This window comes from Mytilus californianus, unplaced genomic scaffold (assembly GCF_021869535.1).
Source record: "Mytilus californianus isolate M0D057914Y unplaced genomic scaffold, xbMytCali1.0.p SCAF_1, whole genome shotgun sequence".
Taxonomy (NCBI): Eukaryota; Metazoa; Mollusca; class Bivalvia; order Mytilida; family Mytilidae; genus Mytilus; species Mytilus californianus.
The window spans coordinates 105,122,072-105,147,076 of record NW_026262581.1 but is presented as its reverse complement, the minus strand read 5'-3'; the positions used below and the strand labels follow the sequence as shown (position 1 = coordinate 105,147,076).

At 32.1% G+C, this 25,005-nt stretch overlaps 2 protein-coding genes across 4 annotated transcripts in view; one reads left to right on the top strand and one right to left on the bottom strand.

Moving 5' to 3' along the window:
* Window positions 1-4,235, top strand: part of LOC127728604 (uncharacterized) — a 35,668-nt gene extending 31,433 nt beyond the window's left edge. For both annotated transcript variants that reach the window (XM_052236159.1, XM_052236154.1), the window contains exons 29-31: window positions 188-254; window positions 1,823-1,929; window positions 2,986-4,235. In XM_052236159.1, the coding sequence (XP_052092119.1) occupies window positions 188-254; window positions 1,823-1,929; window positions 2,986-3,523 (712 nt within the window). In that variant the 3' untranslated portion in view covers window positions 3,524-4,235. The remainder of the gene's footprint in view (window positions 1-187; window positions 255-1,822; window positions 1,930-2,985) is intronic.
* A 1,187-nt stretch (window positions 4,236-5,422) lies between these two features.
* On the bottom strand, window positions 5,423-25,002 carry LOC127728693 (nuclear pore glycoprotein p62-like). Of its 2 annotated transcripts, none has more exons than XM_052236313.1 (10): window positions 24,965-25,002; window positions 22,016-22,088; window positions 19,284-19,751; window positions 18,317-18,493; window positions 16,915-17,113; window positions 16,277-16,439; window positions 10,467-10,651; window positions 9,752-9,863; window positions 7,296-7,362; window positions 5,423-5,799 (listed from the first exon to the last, which is right to left on the bottom strand). In XM_052236313.1, exons 2-10 carry the CDS (start codon window positions 22,077-22,079, stop codon window positions 5,708-5,710), a joined length of 1,527 nt encoding a protein of 508 aa, XP_052092273.1. In that variant the 5' UTR covers window positions 22,080-22,088; window positions 24,965-25,002; the 3' UTR covers window positions 5,423-5,707. The 2 variants fall into 2 exon arrangements, with proteins under 2 accessions (XP_052092273.1, XP_052092284.1); XM_052236324.1 differs by lacking the exon at window positions 24,965-25,002 and adding an exon at window positions 24,869-24,959.
* Between the last annotated feature and the right edge of the window lie 3 nt (window positions 25,003-25,005).

The following is a 25,005-nucleotide window of genomic DNA, read 5'->3' as shown; positions in this document are numbered from 1 at the left end:
TTGTTTCTAACAGAAAATGACACTATATAAAAAAAATCAATTTAATTTGACACAAATACGACTTTGAAAACCTTGAATACACTTGCTGATGATATGATATTCAAGTTATTTTTTAGATGATTGTTGGCTGCTTAATTTTTAGTGGCAAATATTACATGAAGGATGATACATGTATTTATTTTTAAAGGTTATGTGTGGATCACAAGTCTTCTGCAACAGAAAAAGAAGAAGTTTACAGAATTTTACTGTTACAGGTAATTTTTAAGAACTGTAAATCTCTTATATATGTTAAATGATAAGCCAATCTTTATCTTTAAATTATTATACTTTCAGGCATTCACTACTGTGGATTCATTTTACCAATTTTTGGTGATTGAGGTAAACTTGCATTTCCGTGGATATATGATTTTGTGGTTTTAAAAATTAATGTATACATTCCTATAAAAAATTTGTGATTTTTTGAACTTATAAATTCATGGTCCCCCTGTACCCACGAAATCCATGAAAATCGGTATCCTATGAATATAATGAATCCACAGTATTTGGAGGGATATATTGTGCAGAATTATGGGGAATTTTCTTTTTTTGCTGAGGTTAAAATATTTTCTGCCCTTATCAAATATTTATTCCTGAATGATAATAAAAATGACATCAAACTATACTTTCACTCTTCAATGTTACAGTTTTCAAGTCTTTTATATATTATATAGATTTTGACCTATAACTTTAAGAATGTACTTTTTTCTCCTCAAAGAAAGTTTCAGCAGTCAAATAGCAAAATAACTGTGTCCTTCTGTCTTTTTTTATGCACTCTATACACATTTCAGTGTAGTATTAATTTTCTTCACAAAAGTAGCCTAAACATTATTGGTATGCTATAAGTTCTCAAATGTAAGGTAACTGTAAATATTTAAAGGACAAACAAGTTGAAAGGAAGTCTTATTATATTCATAAAGTTATTGGATACGATTTTCAAAACCATCTAATTCTTATTACATATATTATATTTGTTGTCATTCTAGTGATTACATAGCACAAGGCACTATTGAGTCAATTTTACTCATCTGGCACTTGTGAAAAAGTCCATAGTTTAAGAATTTGACTCTATTGAATTGACTCACCTTTTTACTGTAAATTAGATGCACAATATCACATGTTTTGAAAATATAGGCTTTACAACTATATATATACGATATCAGATCAATATCAGATTTATGATTACAAATAGATTATAAAACTGTCATCTTCAGATATTTTCTCAGTTCAAGTTCAAGTCCATAATTAGGTCAACTTGAACAATACTCACATATTTTCTGTTTTGATTTATTTCACATTTATTTATTAAAGATCAGCTAAATGTTTCTGGAGATTTAGTCAGAAAAATTTCTGATCTATTTATAGTAACGGTTGCCTGTTGGTTGATTGGGAGTGAAATGCATAATGCAGTTTCAAATATATTCCTTTAAGATTATTCATGTCCTGTTTGCTAAATGATGTAGAATATTTTATTAAATGCTTAAGAACACCTGACAAACTTTCAACTTGCTGCAGTTACAAAGTAGTAAGGAAGACTCCATGAAGGGGTGGCTAGAGGGTCACTGAACCCCACTTACCTCCCTCCTCCTCTACTCCTACTCCTAATTCTGCTCATTCCCATATTGCCTTACCCCTGTTCAACCCTTCCTCCATGATCCTTTTGGTCAAGCAAGTTGAAAGTGTTATTTATGTGTAAACTGTCATGACGGAACTGAAATATTTTTGTGATTTAGTGTAGCACTGATTAAATGAATGAAGTTACAATTTAATAAATCATCTATTGTAGATTATGAAGTTTTGGGAGACACATTCATTACAGACTTCAGACTTAGAAGATGTTTTACAGACACATAAAGATTGTTTTGCATGTGATTTATGTACAACTCTGTTTTGGTATGTATTTGTATTAAATAATCTCATACCTCATTCACAGTATTATTGCAGTGAGCTCCTGCTGATTTGTTCTTCACTTAGTAAAAATAAAGACAACAAATGAGTATTTGCTGTTTCTTCCATAAAAAAGTACATTTTAGTAGTATGAGCAAAGAATGGTTATCTCAGAGTCTGCTTTGGGTCATATTTTTTTTAATGAAAATGGTCATAGATACCAGAACTTTATTCAGTTTTGAATTGAATACTTTAGAAAAATGTTATACCAGAACTTTATTCAGTTTTGAATTGAATACTTTAGAAAAATGTTATGAACTATGTATGCATAGAAAGAAGTTTAACATCAAACATGTTGTTATGAATGAAGTGTAAAATTTCTGTGAGTCCTTTGTACTACTAGTGGTATTTTTTATTGCTCAGCAAATTGTCCAAAATTATAAAAATGAAATTAATTTGTTTTACAACATTCAGATTATTTGAAATTTGTGTTAACTAATAGAAATAAATGGGGAATGTGTCCATGGGACACAGATGATGCCCCTGCTTGCATATAACGTTATAAAGGGACATAACTCAAGAACGGTAAAAGTGACGCTACCCAAATTTGTATTTGATCTGAGTTTTGTGGTAATAAGCATTGTGTATAAGTTACATAACTTTTGGTTGAGGCAAACTTAAGTTAGAGAAAGGAAACGAAAAATTCAGCAATTTTTTCAAATTAATTAAGGGGCATAACTCTAGAACGGTAAAAGTGATGCCACCAAAATTCAAACTTGATCTGTGTTTTGTGGTAATAAGCATTGTGTATAAGTTTCATCACATTTGGTTGAGGCAAAACTAAAGTGAAAGAACGGAAACCAATTTCGGGACGTACGGACAGGCAGACGGACGGACGTACAAGGATAAAACTTAACGCCCCTCTGCTACAGAAGGGCCATAAAAACATTCAGCTTATGTAAGAAAACTCATATAAAGGAAATTCCAAATTTGTTCTTACTACAAAATTATTTATATGTAACTCTGAAATTTATAATATATTAATGTGATATTTATTGACAGGTTGAAAACAGGAGAGTCATCTATAGAAATAACAAATGAGTTTAGATTATCCTTCTCCATGAGATTCAAATTCAAAATTCTGGAGACAGTCATTCATGCAATTTCCGACACAGAATTTGAAAGACGTCACCCAGCTTTATATCTGATGCTAAGTTCATTAACAATAAAACAGAATGCTTCCTCCCTCTCAAACCTGAACCCATTCAATCAGCTATGGCATGATGTGGTACAAAATCTTCAGAAAGAACATACAAACTATATCTACATAACACGAGGGGAATTGGATCATCTTGATGAGAACTTGCACATGTCTCGTAGAAGTTCCTCTTCTGAACCTAATGCTGTAGTATTTACATGTGGACATAATTATACCCGACAGATATTTATTGAAGAAATCATGACTAAATTTGAAAAAGAAATAACAGATGGACATACAAAGCTGGAGAGATGTGGTAGTATTTTGATGCAGTATTATCAGAGACCTGGGATGTTATGTGTAGCATGCCCTAAATGTGTTGTTAATGCTTTACATAATTGAGACAAAGTTATAGTTGTTATTGAGATATTTACTAATGTAACCGAAGGACATTTCCAAGCACTCCATTCAGTCTGTTGTATTTATTTTTCCATCTTACACTACTGGGTAATCTGAGTAAACTTTTGGAGGTAATCATACAAAATGTTTTATAAAAATATTTAACATACTATTAAGGAGTGGAGGAATATTAAAAAATTGTTTCAACCACACTTTTCTGTGAAGGAATTTCTCAGCAACCATGCATCAACATGTTATTTGATTTAGCATTTAGCATATTTTTGAGCTGTTAGGTATAAAGCATTTTTACATGTTTTGTCAGTTTCATGTGGTTCCTGCACCATAATTAACATTTCAAACAGATGTTATACTAGAATTTTTCAGGGCAGTTTTCCAGCAACTATGCATCATATAAAAGTTGGAATTTAGATTGTTGATTAGTTGATAGGTATGATATATTTTTACAACTATTTCACACCTGTTACCTAAAAAGTTGTATGTTCTTCAACAGCAGTTGCCTAGTTGCAATCTCTGAGGGTACAAGTTAGGAGAGTAATATAAGGTTATTCATAGATTTATGTGTACAAAAATGTACTTTAAAATTAAATGGTGCCATATAAATAACTGTCATTGTATTAATACAAACAATGTATTTAAGATTTCATAAGATATATTTTTATTGTTTTTTTAAATAAATTTTTTGATATTTTTGTAATTTTGCATTATTATGGCAAGGTGATCTAAAAACTAGTTAAACCCACCTTATATTCATTTGTCTTTCCTTAGTCAGGAACATTGTCAGTGGTTGTCTTTAGTTATGTCTAAATGAGTTTGTCATTAAAGGAATTTTGTGTTGATGGCAGATCTTTGATAAATCTATTCACTTTTCTTGACTTTGGCCATTAAGAGCTGGAAATATTGTTGAAGACTGTATTTTAACTTCAAGATGTCTTTTGTAAAACATATTTTTCAATGTGATTTTTTCAGGTTTCACAAAAATAACTTAGTAATAAGTTGATTTGATGTTTGTATGAATATAAGATTTGATATGATTGCCAATGTGACAACTCTCCACCAGAGACCAAATGATGTTGAAGTAAGCAACTATAGGTCATTGTACGGCCTTCAACAATGAGCAAAACCCTTACCACATAGCAAGCTATAAGAGGCAACGAAATGACAAATGTAAAACAATTCAAACCAGAATCTAACAGGAAGAAACATGGGATGAGACACTATTGAGGTCCTAATGGGCAGGTATATATTCCTTGATTTACATGTATCAGGATATGTCCATACATATGTTCATATTTTTCCTTACAATGAGGAACAATGAGATTTACTCCAAAAACTTGCTGCTCATGATTTCGGGAAAGTTTAATTTTTCAAAACCTTATTTTCTAAATAATATCTCACAATGGTGATATATTTTTAACTATTTTGTATAATTGAAAAACATATTAATGATTTAGGAGAAAAGATAAATTGTGTGAATTTAGAACACTATTCTAAACTGGATTTTAACCTAAATTATTCATGTTACGTAAAAGATCTACTTGTTTTGTATATCTTAATATAAAATTCAAATTTCCTCAAGTCATGAAATAATGAAACTTTATTTAACTGCATGATATAATTGGACATTCAATAACAGGTGCACCGATTATGTTACGTGATATTACATTGACGTTTTCTCACTATGACGTTAACCGCCATAAGCCTGGAATTCTTATCTGTCACCTGCATACATAAGACACTACCTATGAGGAGGTAAGTTAATTCTATTTATAAATTCAGAGCAATCAGATAAAAGTTCGACAATACTTTATGTGTTGACACAAAGACAGTTAAGATACCAAAAAGTATTTCAAACTCTTTAATTATACCTCATAGAAAAAAGCATCAAGTTTGAATATTTTTATTGCACAAAATATTTGTACAAGAAGTAGGTGTTTGTACAAAAAGTTACATATATGCATTTACTGGTGGGTGTAATTCAATCATTCTAAGTAAATACTTTGCTTTTCTTAGATGCACATACAAATCAAAAAGCACCTGTAGCTTTATGTGTTAAGAAAACATGTGTTTATCTATAATTAATGATGTACAACAATTATTCAAGGGTCTTATCCTGCACTGTAAACTGTACAAACGATAACACAGATTCAGAGTAACATGTGTCTTTGATCATTGATAAACAAGACGGAAGTTTTTTTCTTCTTGTTTTCTTTGTGATTCCATCTGTTTTGATATGTCTTCAACATGTCTCTTCAATACAGCTGTATAATAGAAATGATAAAATATGTTACTTGAGTGAACTTGAAAAAATTCACAAACACTTTCCAGATATTTTTCTTCTATTGTTCATGGCAATCAATTTCTGTAAATATCTAAGTGATTCAAAGGCAAAGTATTTGGTTTTATACATGTAACATTAAGTTATCTTAATTTTATACCACAGGACAAGCTCAGACTATGCATATTTTCATTTAAACTTGAAATATTTCTTATATACACTTAGTTACTTAAGATAAGCAGCACCAACATTTGAATCATATTTTTTTTTTATTCACTTTGAAATGATATTTAATTTGCAATAAACATTTTATTAATATGCCAGAACTTTACTACGCTTACAATTGGAGGAAAGTTGAAGTGGAAATCTAGACATGCTAAAAATTCTTATGAAGCATTAACTATTTGTCAAAACCAAAGGCATATCAAGTTATCTCCCCTGAAATATGCCTATCTGATTGCATATATGTAGGACTCTGAACCGCGATGGTCACGCTGATGTGCGATGGTTTGACGATGAAGTGCGTTTCTAATCACGCTGAAGTGCGATGGTGGCATTGTGATGCTATATTGTTGATAGCTACGCCGAAGTGCGATGGTGGTTATGCTGAAATGCGATGGATTACGTAAACTATATTTTCAATGTTTTTCATGTTCACACGCAACGGTTTTTTTCCATAAAAACTAGTGACTAAAAATGTGAAAGCTATTTAAAATGCAATTTCCCATTTCCATTCTCAATTTTAATATATAAAATTAGCCTCTGTAGCAGATCCTCTTTTTGAAAACTACAGGAGTTTTGTTTTTTGCGTACGATGGAGCTTATGGAACTACATATGGTTCCGCAGACAGACTCTCCGTATTATGATATTACGGTAAACGTGGAACTCGTGAGAGCTGGAAGCTGAGATTACTTTAAGACATAATTATAGTTATCTCAGATGAGAGCGCAGAATAATGTTCACATGCAGCAAATTTAAAGAGAACGATTTCTCATTTAGTATGGAACTGTGACAGATGACATATATAGACCATCCCACTTCAGCGAACAGACCATCGCACTTCAGCGTAGACCATAGCACTTCAGTGTGACCATCGCACTTCAGCGTCCCCATCGCACCTCCGAGTCCTACATATATAGTACAACAGAAACTTGTCCAATCTTGGTACCACAAATCTCTGTGTGTCAACAAATGATTTGAATCAAGTAAAACTTATACTCAATGCTGGACAGAATCGTTCAATCTTATTCCTCTAATATGAAACAAGTACTTCTATTTCTTCGTATAATATTAAATGAGTATATAGATCCACAACACTTAATGTTCAAATAAAACTTGTTCAGAACTATCAGTATATACTGCCTCCTAGTATAACTACAACAATATCAAAATAGTAAGGCTTTGGTCAAAAACTAGGAACTGACAACAAAAACATAACCATACTTTTACCTTTTATTATCAATATGAACAAAATTTACCTGAATTTTGATCTATCCATTGTAATGAATCCATATGTGAATTTAATATCTGTGTAATCTGGAATATCTGAAAGAGATAAAGAAATGAACATAAACTAAAAAAGAGCCTTTATTTATCACTAAGGGACGCACCATGACCAAACTCATTCAAACATGCATTTATAATATTTTCTTCTCCTTTGATCTCTCCTCATGATCCTGTTAAAACTTTTAACTTTTTCTGACAGTTATATCTGATTTCTAAATAGCCCTTGAATTTTCAGAATATGGCATAAAATAGCTAAATAAGTTTTAACTTGACAATTAAGACTGATTAATGTAATTTATACAAAACTTGAGATAATACAACTACAAAAAATTACATATGTTCAACTGATACAAAATTGATCAAGTTTAAAGATGAAAAAAATTTATAGGCTATGACCTGTTATTTTTATGCATTTTTTAAGGCAACATCCACTTTTGAGGAAAGGTAGACTGGATATTGATATACATGTCGTGAATACGTGAATTAAGAAATGAGTGACGTTCCCTCATTGTGTTCGCGCTGTATTTACAACAACACATGCATAAGTATAGATGCAAAGGTGCATAAATGCTGATGTATTAAAGTATGCAGTTTAACATGGGCACCCACCCATCCAATATTTATTTTTTCTGAGAGATATAAAACTAGAGGCTCTCAAGAGCCTGTGTCGCTCACCTGTATTTACTGATGCTTTGGAAATCATGTAAAATAAGGTTAAAATCATAATTAATAGTATTAGATATAAGATATTATAAAGATATCTAAGATAATAACAAAAAACTGCAAAATTTCTGTAAAATTACTAACTCAGGGGCAGCAACCCAACAACGGGTTGTTGGATTCGTCTGAAAATTTCAGGGCAGATAAATCTAAATCAGATGAACATTTTTGCCACCTGTCAGATTTCCTCTAAATGCTTTAGACCAGAGATATAAACCAAAAACTGCATTTTACCCCTATGTTCTATTTTTAACCAAGTCGGCCATGATGGTTGGAAGGCAGGGTCATCGGACAAATTTTAAACTAGATACCCTAATAATGATTATGGCCAAGTATGGTTAAATTTGTCTCAGTAGTTTCAGAGAAGAAGATTTTTGTAAAAGATTACAAAAATTTACGAAAAATTTACTATAACGGGCAATAACTCCTAAAGTGGTCGACTGACAATTTTGGTCATGGACAACTTATTTGTAGATCTTACTTTGCTGAACATTATTGCTGTTTACAGTTATCTCTATCTATAATAATATTCAAGATAATAACCAAAAACTGCAAAATTTCCATAAAACTACCAATTCAGGGGCAGCAACCCAACAACAGGTTGTCAGATTTGTCTGAAAATTTCAGGGCAGATAGATCTTGACCTAATAATCAGTTTTACCCTATGTCAGATTTACTCTAAATGCTTTGGTTTCAGAGATATAAGCCAAAATCTACATTTTACCCCTATGTTCTATTTTTAGCCATGGCGGCCATCTTGGTTGGTTGGCGGGGTCATTGGACACACTTTTTAAACTAGATACCCTAATGATGAATGTGGCCAAGTTTGGTTAAATTTGGCCCAGTGGTTTCAGAGGAGAAGATTTAACGACGACGGACAACGGACGCCAATTGATGAGAAAAGCTCACTTAGCCCTTCGGGCCAGGTGAGCTAAAAATGAATAATGCGTTCATTAGACATGCCCAGCTCACACTATCACATTTAAATGTTCAGTGAACTGCAAAATAAGGTTCAATACCCTAATTTGACATATATTCTAAAAAGTGTACATCAAATTGATGTGACCAAAACTTTTGGCAAACTACCTTCAACCTGAAACAGGACTGATGAATAATGGGATGTACATAAAACCAAAAATAATATGCCCTTTAATATCTTGGGCTATGCATAAAATAACAAGACAACTGCAATCCAGTATGATATTGCTAGTCAAGCTGTACATGAACTTTCATGTAGAAGATGTACCGGAATATGTTTTGCTCTGAATTCTTGGTTCATAAATGCAAACTCAATATACATTGGCTAGAGGTATAGGGGGTGGGTTGAGATCTCACAAAACATGTTTAACCCTGCCCCAATTTTGTGCCTGTCCCAAGTCAGGAGCCTCTGGCCTTTTTTAGTCTTGTATGATTTTTAATTTTAGTTCATTTATATGTTTTGGAGTTTAGTATGACGTCCATTATCACTGAACTAGTACACATTTTTGTTTAGGGGCCAGCTGAAGCACGCCTCTGGGTGCGGAATTTTCTCGCTGTGTTGAAGATTTATTGGTGGCCTGCGGCTGTTTTAAGCTCTTTGGTCGGGTTGTTGTCTATTTGACATATTCCCCATTTCCATTCTCAATTTTAAAATATTAAAATTTCCTCTATTAAAATTACAACTATTTATACATATGTAATAATGAGTGTTACAGCAATAAACACTTACTGGGTCAGTATTATCTTGACTAGCATTCGACGTGTTAAGATGGTCAATAATCTCTTTCAGATCTTGTAACATTCTCTTTAACTGAGCATCAACATTTTCTGCTAACTGGTAACTGCAAATATAACAGGACTTTACATATAACTATTAAAAATCAGGATACTGGTAAAATTACTTTATCATTTTAAAATTCACTATTAGTAAATTTCAACCTACCTTAACTGAAAACAAATGCATATTTGCTAAAGAAAACACCAATGCATACTTGCTAAAGAAAACATAACTTTAAAAGAGAGGTGTAGAAAACATGGAATAAATATGGCTGAATAATTTGATAAAAATAATTATCAGTTTCACAATTTATACAGCATTGGACACATTTTGGTAAAGTTCACAGTATTTGTTGGTTTGTACCTGTCCAGGACAAGGAATCTATGTCAACTTTTCTTCTTACATTGATGTCAATTCAAAGGTTTTTGAAGATTTCTGATAAACTGTTTCATGCCTGATTATTCCACCTTATCATATGGTATAATCATTGTTGAAAGTCATATGGTGACTGCAACATAAGATGTTAATTTTTATCATTGCTATGGGAACATAGTTTATTTTATAAGACTTATGAGTCACTAGGAACAGATTTCATAATAGTTTCCAAAACTGATCAGATTAGGAGAAAAGTTTTGATCGGTTGATTCTAGCCAATGATTATACTAACGTGTTTTCCCTCTCCAAGTCTGCATGTTGTTGGAAGCTGATATTAGGTTGTTCCTCAACAGATTTCTCTAAAGGATTTAACATCTCCTCTAGTTCTCTCTGTTGTGATTTTATAAAATCCAACTCATGGTCTAGTTTTTGTTGTTCTACCTTCACTCTCTCCATATCACTATTCAAACAGGTAATCTAAAATAATATAACCAATCAAATGTTATTATCAATAAACATTCAGCACAAATTATAATATATTGAGAGAATTCTTGAAGTTACTTATATGAACTGTATACCAAAGACTTCAAACAAGAGTAAAATAACAATAAGTTCACCTTTACAAGCAGAAGTTATTCGATTTATAATGTTCAACCTGGTAGTTTAAGGAAGAACAAGCATTCTTAGAGTATTGCATGGCAATAAATAGTCCCCTACCGGGTAAAAATTCATTATACTAGAACAAAATGCTAACTATTTCTATAACTTGTAATGGTGTAAACAAAAAGAAAATATCAAGTCAATATCTTAAAACATGACTAAAAACAGTGTGGAAAACTGAATAAATGAGTGAATTTTTTCAAGTCCAAGGACCATAACTCTGCACAAAATTATCAGACTGAAACAAAAATTTGAACTTGATCTGTAACTTGTTATGATAAAACTATATACCAATTGTCAAACCATATCTTCAAGCATGATGGAAAACCTATAACACTCTAACATTAGATACTGTGGATTCATTTTTATTCGTGGTATACCAATTTTCGTGGGTTTCGTGGGTCACAGCGAACCACGAATTTAAGAATTCAACGAAGAATAATCCAGAGAAATGTGTATGGAGTCGGATGTTTATTTCCGGTTATGTTATGCAGTTCTAGTATAGTGTTGACTAGCGATAAACATTGTAACATAACACGTGTTTTTATTGAAAGAAGATACAAGTATTTTGATATAATCAATAATAAATATATCGAATATCAGTGATAATTTACTTTTTAAAATTGATTAAAACTGTTCATGGAAATAACTGCAAGTTGTTAATTACCGTGTCATAGTTTGGTTTACTGGTGATTAAAAATCAATAGGATTAAGTACGGGGATATTGCCCGTAGGTAATATTGTTTATGACCGGAACATTTATTTTCACACCTTTTACTTATATGACTGTTTATTGTATCGTGATTAGGGTATATTTCAATCATAGAGTTTTGAATGCCTTATAAAATTCCGACAAGAATTCATAAATTGTAAAACAAACAAATAATTAGTTGTCTCTGTCCATTATTGTAATAGAAGTTTTCAATGAACACTTTAACCTAGAATGACCAAGCGAGGATTTTGACAATTCAAAGCCTTTCATGAATTCCTTCTTTTTTGTTTGTTTTATTGATCAAACCAAGGAGGTTATATGATCTAAATCAAAAAGAAATCCACGAATTATGTATCTGAATTTTTTTTTTTTTTTGTAATCAGCGATCCACTAATTTATGTTTACCACGAAACGTCTTTTTTTCTCTATCCACGAAAATTGATACCCACGAAAATAAATGAATCCACAGTATGATTAATAGTTCTCTAAAATTAGATATGATGTAATACAATGTATATCTATTTTCAAATTACAATCAAATATAATTAATAGTTCCAAATATTTTTTCTTCATTTGTCACAAACTAATATAGATTTGTAACTTATCTATAAAATGTCAACAACTGTTATCTACACAATGTAATGTAATGAAATATATACATTAATAAAAATAGATTATTATCTAATTAAAGGATTTCACTTAATAAAAAAAAATATATATATACCAGGTATATACATGTAGCATTCAGAAAGTTAGTTTATACAAAATAACATATAAACCGGCCACAAAATTCCTCAAACAATTTACCAAAGAATGTCTTTTAAAAAATGAGTTATCTCCCTTTGTACAGATATATGGTTTAACATAGTACTCAAACATTAGTTGTGGAGTTTTTTTATGGACCATAACTCTGGACTAAATCATCAGACCGGAACAAAATTCGAACTTGATCTATAACTTGTCATGATAAAACTATATACCAAATATCAAACCATATCTTCAAGCATGATGCAAAAAAGTGGGGAAAACCTATAACACTCTAACATTAGATATGATTAATAGTTTTCTAAAATTAGATATGATGTAATACAATGTATCTCTATTTTCAAATTACAATCAAATATAATTAATAGTTCCAAATATTTTTTCTTCATTTGTCACAAACTAATATAGATTTGTAACTTATCTATAAAATGTCCACAACTTTTATCTACACAATATAATGTAATGAAATATATACCTTCATAAAAATAGATTATTATCTAATTAAAGGATTTCACTTAATAAAAAAAAATATATATATACAGGGTATATACATGTAGCATTCAGAAAATTAGTTTATACAAAATAACATATCAACCTGCCACAAAATTCCTCAAACAATTTACCAAAGAATGTCTTTTAAAAAATGTGTTATCTCCCTTTGTACAGATATATGGTTTAACATAGTACTCTAACATTAGTTATGAAGTTTTTTTATGGACCATAACTCTAGACTAAATCATCAGACTGGAACAAAATTCGAACTTGATCTATAACTTGTCATGATAAAACTATATACCAAATATCAAATCAATATCTTCAAGAACGAAGAAAAAAAGTGTGGAAAGCTGAGTTGCCGGACTGACGGATGGACAGACGGACAGAGTGCAAACCAAAAGTCCCCTTTGACTTCGTCACTAGGGGACTAAAAATAAACAAGAGTGCACACTGAAATGTCTCGACACAAAATCTTAACATTGACCAATGAACAATGAAAATGAGGTCAAGGTCATGTGAACCCTGCCAGACAGACATGTATACCTTACAATCATTCCATACACCAAATTGATAAACTGACAAAATTACAAAATTTTATCATTGACCAATGAACTGTGAAAATGAGGTCAAGGTTGTATGAACTCTGCCACACAGACATGTACACCTTACAATCCTTCCATATACAAAAAATATAATTGACCAATTGCTTTTAATATCTGAGAAATACACCAAACCACAAAAAACAAAGCATTGTCCAATGAACCATGATAATGAAGTCAAGGTCAATTGAAACCTGCCAGACATACAAGTACAGCTTACAATCATTCCATACACCAAATATAGTGGCTCTATTTGCTTATAGTATCTGAGAATAAATGGTGAATGTGTCCATGGGACACAATTGATGCCCCTGCTTGCATATAATGTTATAAAGGAATATAACTCAAGAACTGTAAAAGTGACGCTACCCAAATTTGTACTTGATCTGAGTTTTGTGTTAATAAGCATTGTGTATACGTTTCAAAACATTTGGTTCAGGCAAACTAAAGTAAGAGAATGGAAACAAATTCAGTAATTTTTCCATTTGTAGAAGGACATAACTCTAGAATGGCAAAAGTGACACCACCAAAATTCAAACATGATCTGTGTTTTGTGGTTATAAGCATTGTGTATAAGTTTCATAACATTTGGTTGAGGCAAACTGAAGTTAGAGAACGGAAACAAAAAAATTTTGCAATTTTTCCATTTGTAAAGGGGCATAACTCTAGAATGGTTAGAGTGACGCTACCAAAATTATAACTTGATCTGTGTTTTGTGGTAATAAGCATTGTGTATAAGTTTCATAACATTTGGTTGAGGCAAACTAAAGTTGGAGAAGGGAAAACAATTTTGGGACATACGTATGGACGTACGTACGGACATACAGACAGACAAGGGTAAAACTTAATGCCCCTTTCGCTACGGCGGATGAAACCTACACACCTTACAATCATTCCATGCTCTGAATATAGTTGACCTAATGCTTATAGTTTCTGAGATACGGACCTGACCATGTAACTTAAACCTTGATCACTGATCCATGAAGAGGTCCAGATCAGGTGAACCCTACCTGACGGACATGTAGACGTTGCAAGGAAACCATATACCAAACGGAAAACAAAAAACAAACACAAAATTCTTGCACATTGGAAACTAATGAAAGCAAATCAGACTGAATAAGAAAACAAAATCCCGATAAATTCTTGATTGTAAAAGGGGCATTAGCTACGAGATATATAAAAAAAAATAAAATATCATTTTTTTTTGTTCAATCATTAATGAAAGTGAAATAGTCAAATAATAATTCCCTTTTAGCAGCCAGTTTAGTTCAATTTTGTCAAAATATCGCTGATGAATTATTCACTTGCAAGTGAATAATTCGTACTCATTAAAGTTGTATTAATGTGACCTTCAATTTAACCCATTAGTTAGAGATTGGTTACGCATGTATTAGTCGTGTTCAGTCATTAAAAGGAAAAGAATGTCAACATTGAAAGTGAAACAAAGGTGAACCATTTCATTGACGGATTTGATCCACAAAAATTTGTAAGGGGTTCCGCAGAACCCTGTGTCTCGCCTACGATTGCTGCTGTCAGTGTAAAAGTGTAATGTTGACTTAAAAAGTGAGTCCATTTATCAGTAAAATACAGAATGTTAAAAAAGATTCAAACTTTCTCTTTAGATGCTATTTCTTGGTCTTGAAGATTAGCTTCTGTCCAAGTTTCATAACAATCCATGAAGGTTAACAAACTTATCATGTCAAAAAAATTTAATCCCCGACTGTCAGTAAATGTTAACTGTAAAAAAAGTCCGTCTATCAGAAAAATACTGAAAATGAAAATGTATTTTCAAAAGTGTGCTTCAGACATTATCTCTTAATCATAAAAAAGTTTCATAAAATTCTATGAAGGTTTGACAAAGTCTTTGATGTGTAACAAACTTTAACCCCAGACTGTATCTATTTGTTAAATGTAAAAAAAACTTAGTTAAATGTAAAAAACTCTTAGTCCATTTATCAGTAAAATACAGAAAAATGAAAATAAAGATTTTAAAAATTTTGCTCTGGATACTGTATTTTGGTCATAAACAAGCTTCTGTCCAAATTTCATAAAATTCCATGAAGGTTTGACAAAGTTATTGATGACTGAAAAACTTTAAACTCAGACTGAATCTGAATGTTAAGTGTGAAAAAAACTTAATCCATTTATCAGTAAAATATGGAAAAATGAAAATAAATATTTTCAAAATTTTGCTCTGGATACTGTATTTTGGTCATAAACAAGCTTCTGTCCAAATTCCATCTAATTCCATGTAGGTTTGATAAAGTTATTGATGTCCAAAAAAATATAACCACAGACTGAACCTAAATGTTGACGCCACCCCCGGACTCTAGGATCGCTATGTCTCGCTTTCGTGAAATAAATTTTGCAGGCTCAACAAAAATCATTCTTATACAGGTAAAAACGATGATGAATTTGATTTTTAACCTATAACATGTATCAAACAGACCTAGAAAAGTCCAATTGCAAGAGGTCGCTATCTATTTATATTTATGTTTATGTTTAAATAGGGTTATGTGACGTAGGCAGTCTTCAGAGGTCATCTCAATGGTTAATTAGATGGCATCTAGATTAAAATACACATGAAATGTTGATATATATTATCGAGTCCATGCATTGTTAATTGTTTATTTCAGACTTATTGTAATTTGGATATACGTTTAAGTATGTTATAAATCCAATATGAGAATTTTAGTCAAATCGGTGAACATGAGTTTGACAGCTAATACCCCTTTAAAAGGGTTCTCTTATTCAAATATAGCATAACACTTACAATCAATATGAATACAATGAGATAATAGCCATTAGATGTTAGGCAAATAACAATCATTCTATAAAAGCATTAAATTCTTTGATCCTCACTCTACTTACTTTTTCACCATTTTCTACCAGCAACCTATCCCATGCATTAACATGAGTTGCTTGTTCTAAAAACTCTTTTTCCTGTTTTTCGAGTTCTTGCATCCATTTATTTATATTTTCTTCGAGTTGCTGATAGTTCATCTGTTTCTGTGGAGCTGTTGCAGTACCAGAGCTTTAAAGTGTTACAATTAAATTTAATAACAATTATTTCCTGGTTAAGAGCAATGTATGCAATTGAATATTTTCATCATTTCCAAAAATAATTATCAAAAACTTTAAACATCACAGAGCTTGTATCAAGGAGTCTGTATACTTATTTACAATGAGGTTGCTAAAAACAGAATTAAGTTCAAAATTTATACATGTATCAATCACTTTGCTAAACTTACATTTGATCAGAAAATTTTCAAAGATATCATATAATAAGTATAATAAGTATATTTCAGTTAAACCTCACACCTATTATTATATCATAATGTACATCAAATCTCACATATAACCTTCAAATGTACAAAATCTTTTATATTACTTATAGTATACGTATGTACCAGTCAACATTTTATATTATATTAAGAGTATTATTCATTATTCACTATATTGAAACAAAAAAAATGTTTTTCTTATTTCTGTATTGTATATTTGCTAACCTAGCAGCTACTGTTGTAGGGAGTGAAAAGCCAACTGTAGCTGTCTTTGTTTTTTCAACTCCACCCAATGATGGAGCAGCTGAAGTAGTAGCCCCACCAAGGGAGAATCCTGAGGCCACACCCAAGTTAGCTGGTTGTGTACTGGATGTTGTAGCTGAGGCTGGTGCTGTTCCTAATTTTAATCCTCCTCCAAATATACCTGTAAATTTAGTAACTATTAAAAAATAAATGGGGAATGTGTCCATGGGACACAGATGATGCCCCCGCTTGCATATCATATAAAGTTATAAAGGGACATAACTGAAGAACGGTAAAAGTGACGCTACCCAAATTTGTATTTGATCTGAGTTTTGTGGTATAAATAAGTAGTGTATAAGTTTCATAACATTTGGTTGAGGCAAACTTAAGTTAGAACTTAGAGAACGGAAACGAAAAATTCAGCAATTTTTCCATTTGTAAAGGGGCATAACTCTAGAACGGATAAAGTGACACTACCTAAATTCAAACTTTATCTGTGTTTTGTGGTAATAAGCATTTTGTATAAGTTTCATAACATTTGGTTGAGGCAAACTTATGTTAGAGAACGGAAACCAACTTTGGTGACGTACGTACGTATGTATGGACGGACAAGGGTAAAACTTAATGCCCCCTCCACTATGGCGGAGGCATAAAAAGTAGGTATTTAGATCTATATCAAATCATAAGTCATATAAATTGTTACAACAAATAAGCAAAAATTGGTACCACAAAAATGTGTTCATGCTCTCATTTGGTCTGTATTGTCCAAACTGATAAATCTTCATGCTTAATTATTAAGCTACAATTGAACTATTTTCTAAATATATCAGGACAATATCTATACTCCTGCCTGTAGAATGATGGAAGGACATCATATTTCTATGAAAGTAGTTCATTAAAAACCAAAGCAAACTCGATCTGCAACTCATAAATATATACTTATTAACTGAAAATCAGCCAATATGTACAAGCATAACAGGATATGCATAGAAAAAGGGCCTTAATTCTGTGAAAAAAAGGTCATCCAAAAGGAAGCATGAGTCCGATCTTAACTCACCATCATACCAATATTTTTATATTCAAAGAAATTTTCAACGAGAAACTAGAATCAGAATGCATTTTTATAATTCTATCATGTAGCTGTGTATACACATGTATATATTTTGTTTAAGTAATCCACCATACACTGGTATCCAGTAATGTTTGAAGTCAGACAAAAATGACCACATATTTGTCTATTTCTTACCAATATGAAAACTGAGAAGAATTTGTTTTAACACCATAGTTTAAATGATTTAAAAATTTCATTTGCCATTCTATATGAATTTTTTGTCTTTGTTAAAATAAGGTGTTGATGTGGTCATTTGATGTCAAAGAGCCAAACCTGGAGCTGATGTAGCTGTTGGCTGTACTGCTGATGGCTGCACAGGCCTTGTTAAACCACCACCAAGACTAACTGTTGGCTGTGATGACAAATTAAAACCACCTGTTGGTTGTGCTGTGGTTTGTCCTGTTGGTCTGGTCAAGTTCAAACCACCAGCTGGCTGTGCTGTACTTGTTGCTGAAAATTTATATTTATATATATTGGTACTACAGGTAAGGAAGACAGAAATGCACACTGAATAACTTAATTCAAAACCTGAAAGAAATGCAGAAAAAAAGTCTGATGCTGTTGAATTTTAGACAGTTTTACACATCGCATGATAACCAGATGATAAATATCTGTACTATTCAGATGGTAAATAGATTAAAACAGCAAAGAGATACAAAATAAAATTCATATTCTGAGACATTACAGTATTAAACAGTTAAGTCATTATCAAAATGATAATACTTGGGATATATGTCAAATCCAAAGCAGACAAAAAATTGACAAAAGCCCAATTATTCTGAGTTATGAGAATATCATGCATATGTTTCACCATGACAGTTGATTATTGTTTACTCAAAAGAAATGATTATAAATTTTAATGTTTTAAAACATATATATGGCTTCCATTTTCTGAACAATCTGACAACTTCCACATCTTATTATCTTAATAATACATATAAAAATACTGATGAAGAATAATTCTACCTCACTATTAACGTTTGGAAGAGCCTATGTTTGTTATGCTTGGCAAGTACAGGTAGAATTTACATAAGAGAAAATACATAAAATAAAGAGATGTGGTATGATTGCCATTGAGTCCAATAACATTGATATTAACAATTACAGGTCACCATACAACCTTTAACAATGAGCACATCCCATACTGTCAAGTCAGCTATAAACAGAATCCTTCATAGATACAATATTATTCATGCATTTGAAATCCAAGTTTGTACTTAGATAATAACAATAAATATACCTGAAGGATGTGTTACTGTTGTACCTCCAGCTGAAAACCCTGGTGCTGAAGTTTGGGTAGTTATTCCACCTAATGAGAAACCACCTGTTGCTGGTTGGGTAGTTGCACCACTTAATGAAAATCCAGATGCTGGTTGGGTAGTTGTACCACCAAGTGAAAATCCTGATACTGGTTGGGTAGTTGCACCACCTAAAGAAAATCCAGATCCTGGTTGCGTGGTTGCGCCAGCTTGAGGCAGCCCAATTGTTGGTTGGTTACCTCCTCCTGAGAAACCAGATGTAGCTTGTGTTCCAGCACCAAATGAATATCCTGGTGGTGGTACAGATGTAGGAGCTGGTGCTGTGGTTCCTCCAAAACCAAATCCTGATGTACCTGCGGAGGCTGTTGGCTGAGTTGCACCTCCAAAATTAAACCCTCCACCACCTCCACCTGGTGTACTGCTGACTGCAGGTGGTCCAAATGAAAAACCTTAAAATGAAAAAATAATAATGATTATATATATATATATATGTTAAGATTTTTCAATTTTAAAAATCTATCATTGGTGTCCATGCAAAAACATGCGTTTTATTCTTCAGTGCCTGCCAAAATAAGGGAAATACTTTTCCAGTTTCATTTCTTTCTATATTTCATTCAGTTTTTAAAACTACTAATGGCTTAAATAAAATCCTTAAACAAAAAAACTTTTACAACAGGATGTCATAAATTTGGGAATTTAATTCAATCCACTAAGTTTATCATGTTTATGTACAGTTTTAATTAAATAAGATAAAAATGTTTTCTTTAATTATTTTCTTACTTGAAATTCTGAATAAAAAAAATGGCAGACAATACTAAGCCACATTAAACAAGAATGTGTCCATAGTACACAGATGCCCATCTTCCCTAGCCAAGGGTTACAATCCACTTCCCTCCTCTTCACCCTTGGCGGATTGAGATAGAATTTCGGAGACACAAGGTAATGATTTTCATTGGTTGCAGTCGAAACTCGCTGCATCCAATCAAAAAGCGCCAATAACATGATCACGTGTAAATGTAGAAAGTGTATGTAAACAATTGCCACGTGCTTTTTGTGCAACAAGTCTTTACATCCCTAAACATACAACTATATTTAGTGACAATTTGAATGTTTTTAATCAATTAATAGAAGTTCCTGTGTATGTTTCTTGCACAAATGCATGAATGTCAACGTATATTTTCGTTTCCTGCTTTACCAAGTGTGTAGAATCTAGACGCTACCGTGTTTTTACCTCCAAATTGAAGAGTTCAAGTGCTACTATTGGTCAAGAATAATGTATTCGGAATGGGTGTGACTTTAATCTATCGATAGATGGCGCAACATTGTTATCACAAATGTTGGCTTAATCTGCCAAGGGTGAAGAGGAGGGAAGTTGATTGTAACCCTTGGCTAGCAAAGATGACAGATGCCCCACTCACACTATCATTTTCTATGTTCAGTGGACCATGAAATTGGGGTCAAAACTCTAATTTGGCATTAAAATTAGAAAGATCATACCATAGGGAACATGTGTACTAAGTTTCAAGTTGATTGGACTTCAACTTCATCAAAAACTACCTTGACCAAAAACTTTAACCTGAAGTGGGACAGACGGACGGACGGACGAACAAACAAACCGACGCACAGACCGAAAAACACAATGCCCATAAATGGGGCATAAAAATCATTATTCAAGGGAAAACAGACATCATGGTCATAGAAAAACAACCTAAAGACAAGCAATGGTCTAAAAAACAATACAAAGAAAACTAAAAACAAAGCAACAATAAACTCACAAAAAAATGAGATTGATCTCAAGTGCTATGTAAAGGTATTATGATAAAGCAGATTCTGCACAACTAGTGGCACCTTTCATATTTCTCATGGCAAATTCTGTGATAAGTCGCTTTCGTTAATGTCATTATCAAGGAAAGAGAAGTTCACAATTGGAATGCTGAAATCATCTCGAAATTTTTTGTTCTGAACAACAACAACAACAATACTTTATTTTTAGAGGGTTACACAGTTAGCTATATAACTAATCTTCCCTGAGGCCCTCATCATAAAAAATCAAACAAAATGCAAACATATACATTGCATACATTTTATATCTGTAACGTCGTCATAATAACCTCTATTGTTACGTTACTTTCGGCGAACCACACAACCGCAAAAATTTGTACTTCACTGTTTGATTTCATATGTAATATTGTCCTGAAGACGCCACGCTTGTTGGCGAAACATGTTGACCAAATAAACAGATACTTTGCGGTAAAAACTTGAGTGTTGTTGTCTTTATTGTCGACATATTCATTTTTTTCAAGATGACTGTGAATACCTAGCGGTATCCACTCGTTTTTACCCTACCGCACAATCACCACTTCAGGTGTTGGTTCACTTATATTTTTTCTGTTTATTGCATACATTAGCATAAAAAGACAAGTATGATAATAATGTTCAATACAACTTGATAAAATGTTAAATAAAAAATAAACGTTATGACATAATCAGTTTTCAATATTTTTTATACAGCTAGTCATCATCAATTTTGAGACATAAGTTAAGATATGAAGTAGAGTAAAGGTTCAAATCAACAGAAGTATCGGTATTAAGTTAAAGTAGATATACATGTATTACAATGCCGAATACTTGTGTATGATCTACCTGTACACCTGACCTGTTATTTATTTACTTTATATCAGAACACACTAAATTTAAATTCATATAAACCTACCAGATGGTTTTGTAGTTGATGTAAATGAAGTTGTTCCTGTTGGCGGATTATTCCCTCCAAACATCTTTACAATCTGTAAGACATTTCAAGAACAAAATCTTAACTAAACATAATATAAATGATATGTGTAACTGTTCATTTTATAGAAAATGTATATTTTAAGGTTTTCTTGTCGTATAACACACTGAGGGGTGTCAGGATTGTTCAAATGAAAGACCGACCATAGGAATGTCTTTCTTTGGACAATCCTGACATCCCAAAATATGCATTACTTGACTTATATACTATCAAAAATTATTATTTTCAGTGACGATTTGAAGGAAATTGCATCCCATTTAACCTATCACATTAAAGTGGAATATTCTTTTCTCATGCATTAAGGTATAACAACGGCTAAACCATAAGTTGAAATAAAACTCACTAATCTAGATATAAACGTTAATAATTACTGTACAGCTTAATACTTTTTTCAATTTTACAGTAATTGCATGAAGCAAGAAATAAAACAATTGTTTCGATATATGAAAAATACAAGTAACTTGGATAGTAATTTATCATTACAACTTTATAAAAAGGGGGTTATGTTTTTTTCTCTGGTTTTATGACATTTGTGGCCCAAAAAAACATCTATTTGTGCAACAATTGAATAGAAACTTATTCAGAATTAAAAACCAATTGTTCAGAGAACAATTGAAGGCCTTTCCACAAAAAAACATGTATTCTAATATGAAAATAGTAAAATTCGTTTTAAAATGTCATTTCCAGCTTCAAATGATAGCTTATTGTACGCTGATTCCAAAAATACCGGTATATGGTTTCTATACAATATTTGTTAAATAAGGGAGATAATTTGTTACTTCCGGTTTGAAAAATGTTACTTCCGGTATTATTCAAAAGTTTAATTGACACTGATACCAAAAATATCTGGTTCTATAAACTTTTACATTAATTAAGTACAAAAAAGAGCTACTTCTGGTTTACACAAGGTCACTTCCGGTTGGCTTTTCTAAGGTAAAATGGCTTTAAAAACTAATGCAAAAAGTCCCATGGATTTATCATGTATACATGTGAGGTAAAAGCAAAGGTCAAAATCTAGAACGTCAATTTAACCTATGACCTTGAGCTCAATTTCAAGCAAGGACCTAAAATCAAAAGACCCTAGGACTTAATTATATTTGGTTCATGAGTTATATCACCATATGCATATTTTTAAATAAAAGAGGGGAGAAAACTCTAATTTGATGTAAGCGTACCCTTTAAACCGATATGTATGAGTTACGACATGTCACAACTAACAATTAAGTAAAAATATGTTGTCGATGTGATGTCTTATATCGTGTTTGAAAAGAGGTGAATAAGCCAAAATCCAAATTTAAAAATGACCTTGACCTTTGACCTTGACACTATTTTCTTTTTTTTGGACCAAGGACCTCAAATCAAAAGACCCTAGGTCCCTATCACTTATGGTTTACCAATTACAATTACATTTTACTTATTTTAAATACAGAAGGGGAAATAACTCTCATATGGAGTTTCTGGACCGCTTCGGTCAAAATTATTCTTAAGATCCTGAGGATATAAGGAACAAATTGGAGACATAAATTTGTCATAATCTTTTACGGTTGCGAAGGAGATGCGTACACAAGAAAAACAGTATTTGGGGAGATAACTCTTACAATAAAAAGTATTCCGCTAAACAGGGTCAGCAGAGTTCGCGAAAATGGTCGGTCCTGTCGGTCAAAATGAGGCTCGGACCAGTATTTTGAAGGCTAGTGCCGGTCCCGATGACCGATGTAAAACGGCCGTTGTAGTGCATATTTCGGCACTTTTTTACATCGGTTATTAGATGTACCGCAACTGTTTCCAATAAGTGTTTACATCAGTTATCAGATGTACCTGCTGCCAATTTCCGGTACTGGTTTACGGATTTATTATAAACAAACCAAAGCGGCGATCTACATGTGGCCTACTAAATTTGTTCATAGAGCCATCCCTGGCAAACAATCGGCGATTGAACCCTACAATGGAGCAAACAAATACTGTAACAGCCGAGAAAGTGATTCAGACGATGAAATGGATAGTGAAGATGACTTTAGATAAGAACAATCAGAAGACCTGAACTGGTCCTGCGAAGAATAAAACTAATATTAATAAAGTTATTTTTCTATAAAATATGTTATTAATTTTATTTCAGGATAAAATTGACAGATTTTGTAGGACTGGCTAAAATTTTGTAGGACTGACAAATAATCATGCTTTGTTTGTCCCATGACCGACGGGTCAAAATAAGTTTTTCGCGAACTCTGGGTCAGTTCCAAAATCGCAATAACTGTTCCATATCATACACAAAAAATCTAAGCGACATCTTGCGAAACAAAAAAGCACCGTCAGAAAAAAGTGGCGGAAGAAGAAAAAATAATAATAATAATCAGAAGAAATCCAATAGGTCTTTCCACAGAAAAGTGGAAAGACATAATAATCGTTTTCTCTTTTTTGCGTGGCAATAACAGTTTTTCCTAAAAAACTTGTGAATCAGGATATCATATTATATAATTCTATTTCATATAATTGTGCATTAAAGACGTGTTCTTGTACTAGTATTTCAATCTAATAAATGGAGTAAAGATGTTAATGTTTCTGGCAAATTCTGCCTAAAACCTTTTAAGGAATATTTAAGATGGGAAATTGTATAGAAAACCCCCAATTGACAATAACATGCAATTACTATCAAATGATGTTTTAACAAACTAAAGTTTGCATTATATTCATGGTGGCAAAAAGAAGAAATGATCCCACAATAAAAAAAATGCTTTTAAATAAAATATGTAGTGAAAATTCGCAAAGGACGAATAATTATGTTCATGCATTGTATTCCAACTAGTTTCTAGAGTTTTCAAATTAAAGCCTTCCTTTTTATGTAAAGGCAAGTAAAACATGCTATTTTCATACTTTCTGTTTGATTCGGAGTGGCTCGAAATCTTAATCAGTGT